Source organism: Ranitomeya imitator, chromosome 5, assembly GCF_032444005.1.
Source record: "Ranitomeya imitator isolate aRanImi1 chromosome 5, aRanImi1.pri, whole genome shotgun sequence".
Taxonomy (NCBI): domain Eukaryota; kingdom Metazoa; phylum Chordata; class Amphibia; order Anura; family Dendrobatidae; genus Ranitomeya; species Ranitomeya imitator.
The window spans coordinates 345,304,269-345,312,195 of NC_091286.1; the positions used below are offsets into that span (position 1 = coordinate 345,304,269).

The window sequence follows — 7,927 nt, forward strand, 5'->3', positions numbered from 1 at the left end:
TACACGGGAGTGGGAAGAGAGGGGCTAAGTGCCGGAATTGGCGCATCTTTTTGATGCGCCTTTTCCGGGGCGGCTGCGGGCTTATATTTGTAGCCAGGGGGGGGCAAATATCTATGGCCCCTTTCCTAGGCTATGAATATAAGCCCACGGCTGTCTGCGTAGCCTTTCTGGCCTAAAAATATAGGGGGACCCCAACACTTTTTTTTTTGGGGCCCCCTATATTTTAGGGCCAGAAAGGCTACGCAGACAGCTGTGGGTTAATATTCATAGCCTGGGAACAGCCATGGGTATTTTAACCCCTTCCCGGGCCTCAAATATTGGCCCACGGCTGTCTGCCTAGCCTTTCTGGCCTTAAAATATAGGGGGACCCCAACACTTTTTTTTTTGGGGCCCCCTATATTTTAGGGCCAGAAAGGCTACGCAGACAGCTGTGGGTTAATATTCATAGCCTGGGAACAGCCATGGGTATTTTAACCCCTTCCCGGGCCTCAAATATTGGCCCACGGCTGTCTGCCTAGCCTTTCTGGCCTAAAAATATAGGGGGACCCCAACACTTTTTTTTTGGGGGGCCCCCTATATTTTAGGGCCAGAAAGGCTACGCAGACAGCTGTGGGTTAATATTCATAGCCTGGGAACAGCCATGGGTATTTTAACCCCTTCCCGGGCCTCAAATATTGGCCCACGGCTGTCTGCCTAGCCTTTCTGGCCTAAAAATATAGGGGGACCCTATGTATTTTTTTTAGGGGGTCCACATATATTATAGTAACCCTTTAATAGGATTAATAATGGATAGGCGTCTTATTGACGCCTCTCCATTATTAACCGTGCTTAATGCCACCTTACAATAGCAACCCTATCATTAACCCTAGGATCCCTTTAGGGTTAGGGTTAGGATCCCTTTAGGGTTAGGGTTAGGGGTAGGGTTAGGATCCCTTTAGGGGTAGGGTTAGGGTTAGGATCCCTTTAGGGTTAGGGTTAGGATCCCTTTAGGGGTAGGGGTAGGGTTAGGGTTAGGGTTAGGATCCCTTTAGGGTTAGGGTTAGGATCCCTTTAGGGTTAGGGTTAGGGGTAGGGTTAGGATCCCTTTAGGGGTAGGGTTAGGGTTAGGATCCCTTTAGGGTTAGGGTTAGGGTTAGGATCCCTTTAGGGGTAGGGTTAGGGTTAGGGTTAGGATCCCTTTAGGGTTAGGGTTAGGATCCCTTTAGGGTTAGGGTTAGGGGTAGGGGTAGGGTTAGGATCCCTTTAGGGTTAGGGTTAGGATCCCTTTAGGGTTAGGGGTAGGGTTAGGGTTAGGATCCCTTTAGGGTTAGGGGTAGGGTTAGGATCCCTTTAGGGTTAGGGTTAGGATACCTTTAGGGTTAGGGGTAGGGGTAGGGGTAGGGTTAGGGTTAGGATCCCTTTAGGGGTAGTGGTTAGGGGTTTTGAAAACGGACACACGGTCCTTGAAAACACACTGACATCTGTAGAGATACATTGATTTTAAAGTGTCTACGTGAGTCAGTGTCTCAGGTACGTGATAAAACTGTCACCTCACGTACCGGAGCCACTGACGTGTGAAATGCAATGTCAAATTTTTAAACATTTGTGCTGTAAGGAAACCTCTTAACTCCAACATGGAAGTTGAGCTAAGCCCACCGTCATCAGGGGCTTATCTACCCATTCTGGTATACTGTAGATAAGCCCCCGATGTATCCTCAAAGATGATTAAAAGAGGTTAGATTAAACTCACCCAGGGTCGGTACCGGTCCAATGAGCGTGGCGGTCTGGTATAGCCCCTCCCATCTTCTTATGATGACGTCCTCTTGTATTCACGCTGTGGCTCATCTCCCTGGTGAGGGCACAGCAACGTACTGCAGTAATGCAACGTAATGCCCTCAACAGGGCAGACAAAGTACGCCTGCGCAGGAGCCGCAGTGTGAATACAAGAGGACGTCATAACAACAAGATGGGAGAGGATGTACCGGACAGCAACACCCATCGGTCTGTTACCGCCCCTGTGTCACTATAATCTAACCTCTTTTGATCATCTTAGAGGAAACATCGAGGGCTTATCTACAGTTCCCATTTTGGGGGTGACAGGTTCCCTTTTAGATTACTTATCATTTGGATATAGTATGTAATGACACTATTCTATTCATTGTAGGTTCGCGATATACCTTGTATATGGGATGCCGCTGATGTGTCCTACAAGGACAAATATTTCCGAGACCATTGCTGGACCAAGATTGTGAGGGACCTCTATCCGGAGTGGGATTCCCTGTCCATTGCAAACCAATTGGAAATTGGTAATTATATTGTTACCGATTATTATTAATATTATTATTATTAGAGTTTATGATACATTTACTTTGAAAATATATATATATATATATTTTTTTTTTTTTCTTAGAAAAAAATGTCAAGCAGAGATGGAGGTCAGTTCGTGACCGGTACAATAAATTCATCAATACATGTGACCGTAGTGGATCTTCTCCAAGTCGAATAACGTTTCCTTTTTACGATGAACTGCAGTTCCTGCTTACAAGCCGGACTTTGCGGAGGTAGGTTATAAACCACTAATATATATGTAGCCTCATCAATGTTGCCATGTGGTGTAGCACAGTTGACTGCGTATTGAATGCTGTGTCCTGCCGCAGCGTTCAATACACAGCATCCAGATGTTATACCATAGTGAAGAGAGCATTTTCCAAAATCCTGTCTGCGCTATGATTCCAAAGATGGAGTTGTGATAGCTATGGCACCACACCATGTCTATTTATCTTGTGTTGGCACTTTGACTGCGCAAGATAACTAGCACATTGTTTGGATAGCATGTGGTGATAACGCATGTGTTAAATCAAAACATGCATTATCAGCACACATGCCAAAAAATTAACAGCGTTTTGGAGTAAGCGGCCTTTATGCTGTTCCTAAAATGTTGCTCCTCCGCAGCGGTCATGATTAATAACTTTTTTCCTTTTCTCACACAGGACTGAGGGAAACCTTTCCAACCCGCCTCCTGTGGATGACCACTCCGAAGATGGAGCAGGCACTGATGGAGCAGGCACTTCCTCGGGAGCGGGAGGGACAATTTTTCCATCTCTTACCACAGCTTCTGCTGAAGCCGCATGTCCAGCAGCTGCTGCAGGCACATCAACTGCAGCAGCTGTTGGATCATCTGGTTCGTCAGAAGCTGTGGTAACAGAGAAGAGAGCTCCCTATCCGGTGGCAGGAGAGTCCATTAAAAAAAAAAAAAAAAAAAATGAGGATAAAACTGAGAAGATGGCCAGTGACACACTTGATTTACTGAAACAATCCTCAAGTGAGGACCAGTGTGACTTTTTTGCATTGACCATTGCCCGAAAGGCACGCTCACTGCCACCGGATAGGCAGTCTCTCTTCATGTCTCTGTGCCAAACATCCCTCACCGCTCTGGAGGACCCTGCTCCAATTGAGTCATATGAGAATGTTTTGACGGGGGTTTTCGGACTCTTTCGCCCACGACCGAAACCCAGTGAACCGCACTATAGAGTGTCTTCCTACACCCAACCGGCACAGAATTTTTCTGGAGGAGGAAACACAAGCCTGGGACCATCAGCAAGTCAATCTTTCATGACTGACACAAGTAGCTCATATGGGTGTTCCCAGGAATACACCTACTTGCATTAAGATGCAATTGTTTTTGAAAAAGTTAGTTCAGTTTTTCATATTGAAAAAATTTTTCTCAAGTGTTTGGAAAAATTTAGTTGCTTGTTAAATAAATGAATGTTGATCAAATGTCATCTCTGATTTTTAGATACTTTACATACTTAGCTGACAGGTGTACGGTGTCATGGCTATATGGGGGCTGGACTATGGGATGGACATAGTGTGATGGCTGTATGCGCACTGGACAATGGGATGGAGAATAATTCTTAGTTAAGAATTTTATATATACAATACTTATTCAATCCAAAAACAACCAAATTAAAATAAGAATTTTTTTATTAACCATAAATAAAAATTACAAATTATTTTGTTCCCCAAAAAAATACAACAAACAAAATTGAATATCGATGTTGATTTTGATTAATAGGGATCTTGACATCTTCTATCTTTTGGTATAGATCTTCCCATCTTGGTCAGTCAATGTTCTTCCATCCTTCTCTGCTGCTCAGGCTGCCCAACACCAGCACAGGAGTATTGCCAGTGCACGGCACCTTCTGGACTCATGAAGTAGTCAGTGAAGGATTCTCTCACACGCACACCCGAGTTGGACGGCCTTCCCAGACCCACGTTGACCACTGGATTAAATATTGGCTGCTGGTACTCCACATCTACGTCAGTGTTGTACTCACGAGCATAGTTGTGGAGTACACAGCAAGCCTTAATCACAGCATCAAAGGTGTCTGTGTCCAACTGGATGGGTGTGTGAAAGATCCTCCACTGACTAGTCATGATCCCAAAGGTGCATTCCACATATCTGCGTGCACGACTCAGCCGATAATTAAAAATCCTTCGCCGGGCATTCAGTCCCCTTCGTGGGTATGGGCGCAGCAGGGTTGTCGTTAAGGGAAACGCCTCATCCGATACCATCACAAAGGGTACTGGATGTGTGGAACCCGGCAAAGGTCTTGGGGCTGGGAGCGTTCCGCCATCTTGAAGAATTTGCATCCCAATCTGTGACGTTCGCAACACCCGAGAATCCCCAGTACTACCATAGGCACCAACGTCAATGGCAACAAATTTGTAATGTGCATCAGCCACCGCCATCAGGACCACTGAAAAATACTTCTTATAATTAAAGAAGCGTGATCCTGATCGTGGTGGCTGCTGAACCCTTACATGTTTACCATCGACTGCACCTATGCAGTTTGGGAAATTGGCCACAGACTGAAAGCCTGCTGCAACCTGCAGCCAAGTCTCCTCGGTTGGGGAAGGCATCACTATAGGCTGCAACTTCTGCCAGATGACGGTACATGTGCACCTCACAATGTTAGAGATGGTGGATTTACCAACCCTAAATTGGAGGTGCAGGGATGTATAGCTCTCTCCTGTGGCCAAAAATCTGCAAAGAAACAAAAATGAATATTAGAAATGTCACACAAAAATACAATAAAACATGTCAGAAGTTATGGGCGCTATAATATGTGTTCAGCCCCTTTCATGTTTTATCTAAAGTATTCTATAATGCTGCCCTTAGTAACACGGCACAACACAAGGGTATCAATAAATAAACCACCAGTCACATCAGAAGGGACTTGCAGGTCCGTGTCCAGCCACTCCAATGTTTAGCCAACGACACCACCCTCCTACTTCCTTCAACGCACTAATCCGGCCTGTTGAGGGCAGAAGTAAGTCCTGCAGTGAGCGAAGGCAAGAAAAGGAGACAGGCCCAGCGCATGCACATCTGCGCACTTTGCTCTATCCTCATCAGGACCAGAAAGTACATCTGCGCAGAAGAGAGGTATCGCAAGAAGGGAGGCGCACAAACTGGACACAGCAAGATGGGATAACATTACAAAAAACACACACGGGTATGATGTATCTCCACTGACCCAGGGCCCAAATTATAGAATTCTGTAGATAAGGCATAAAATACAGTGGGCACATCTGGTAGCACACAAAAATGTTTACATTTTCCTGGCGTGTTATAAACATGATATTTCCGGTAAAGCATTTGCCCGTAAAGTATTTGCCCGTAAAGCAGAGCACAGTGGTGATGTCACCGCTCTGCTTTCCGTCCAGCGCACTTACTGCAGGGAAGCTGACGCTGCGGGACGCGACAGGAATGGATTTTTTTTTTTTTTTTACAATTATACAATGGTAACTAGGGTAAACATCGGGTTACTAAGCATGGCCCTGCGCTTAGTAACCCGATGTTTACCCTGGTTATTCAGGGACTTCGGCATCATTGGTCACTGGAGAGCTGTCTGTGTGACAGCTCTCCAACGACCACACAGCGACGCTGCAGCGATGGACATCGTTGTCTAGATCGCTGCAGCGTCGCTAAATGTGACGGTACCTTTATTAGTTTGTCAGTGTCTCCGAGACATGTGAAAACTTTCATCACACATACCGGACACACGGACATGTGAAAGAGCCCTAATAATATTCAACCCAAAAATTATTTACTTACCGCAAGGTGATGAGCAGCCTTTCCTCAGCAGAGATGGCCTTCCTCATAAAAGTGTCTTGCAGTGTGAGATGGGGGGAAACTATTGCCAGAAGTCGGTCGAACGCCAGGATTGGCAGACGGCAAAATGAAACGAACTTTTCCGGGTATCTGAAAATGTAAAAAAAAAAAATAAAAAAAAAAAATTGTTACATAACATATCATAACATTTGTGGAAAAACATTACTTTGTATTTTCATGAATTTCTACTTACTTCCGCAAATCATTATAAAGCACATAAAAGTGGCCTTTTTGTGTACGTTCTGCAACAAGCGGGTGCACCCACAGTCTTTTCCGTCTTCTCTCCTGCTGCTGCCTCTAAAATAAAAAAAAATACATTTTTTTTACAACACAACACTGTGAAAATTAAGAAAAATCAAGATGTCGGTAAAGCGCTGTAGAATATGTTTACCGTAAAAAAAAAAAAATGCACTTCAGCTTACCTGCTGTCTATGCATATTCAAGATTTGCAGCAGCAACCCCAGCATAAGTATCCGGTGCGGCCTGCGGACGTGTACCTGCGGCATATTTTGGTAACTTCCACTCATGTTTGCACAAAATGGAGGATGAAAGAAGAAGGGGATGGACAAGGAAATGACATCATTATTTTTTTTTTTTTGTAACTGAAGTTTGTCAAGTTTCCAGAGCTTTATTTAGGTAAAAAACGCAGACAATCTGCACTAAAAAACGCACTGAAAAACGCACCAAAAACGCACCAAAAAACGCACCAAAAACGCACCTGCGTTTTCTGCCATGAGCTGCAGATTTTAGTGCAGAAAAAAAAGCTGGAAAATCTGCAATGTGTGCACATAGCCTTATTGTGAATATCGTGGAACCTCAGAATATGACCGCACTGTTATTGAAAATAAATCTATATACAAAAACAAACATTGATTTTACTGCCATATTGTGACCATATAGTGGTAGATACCAGTTCTGCAGACCATATAAGAGATTACACTACAGTCACAGATGGAGACTTACAGCTGACGTTTTATCTGATGGAGTCATTCACTTTCCCATCTTTTCCATCTGGCACACACTGACATGACAACAACACATCTGACTCCTCATATTTCCTGCACTGTCCCCATCTTTCCCCAATCTGCACAAACTCCTCATCCTGCTGATAACCCAATACTGAGCCGCTGCTGCCGTACGTCTCCCTATTACTGCCCCTACTATGTGGTACAATAACGGCTCCTCTTACCGCCCCACATAATAATGCCACCACTGTGTGCCCCTTACATAGTAATAATGACTCCTTTGTGCTCTCTAGAGAGTAAAATTGCCTCCTAGAAAATATTCCTGCCCTTTGCTAGTGCCCTCCACATTTTTTACCTGGAAAGTAATAATACCCCATATGCAACTTTGATGGTCACAATACTCTGAATGCCCCTATAACAATAATGCTTAAGTGCCCACTTAACATTTAATAATGTCCCCTAAGTTCCCCCATGTACTGATCCATTATACACAGTATGGTGAGCTCAAAGCTTCCATATACACAGTATAAGGCCCCCACAGCTCCCCTATACACAGTATGATGATTCTACAACTCACCGATACACCGTATGATGTTCCCACTGCTCCCCTTTACACAGTATGATGTTCCCACTGCTCCCCTACAGAAAGTATAAGCCCAATGCTCCCCTTTACACAATATAATGCTGACAGAGCTCCACTATAGAAAGTATAATGACCCCCACTATATACAGTGTAATGGGCTAACAGCTCCCATATGCACAATTTAATGCCTTCACAGTTCACTATACAAAGTATGATGGGCCCACT

At 44.5% G+C, this 7,927-nt stretch overlaps 1 protein-coding gene across 1 annotated transcript; it reads right to left on the bottom strand.

Annotated features, from left to right (window-relative positions):
* Positions 1 to 3,751: 3,751 nt before the first annotated feature.
* LOC138637754 (uncharacterized) lies at positions 3,752 to 6,813 on the bottom strand. The gene is made up of 5 exons (XM_069726672.1): positions 6,577 to 6,813; positions 6,348 to 6,451; positions 6,098 to 6,244; positions 4,317 to 5,026; positions 3,752 to 3,867 (listed from the first exon to the last, which is right to left on the bottom strand). The coding sequence occupies exons 1-5, from the start codon at positions 6,679 to 6,681 to the stop codon at positions 3,752 to 3,754; spliced, it is 1,182 nt and encodes a 393-aa protein (XP_069582773.1). The 5' UTR covers positions 6,682 to 6,813.
* Positions 6,814 to 7,927: the final 1,114 nt, after the last annotated feature.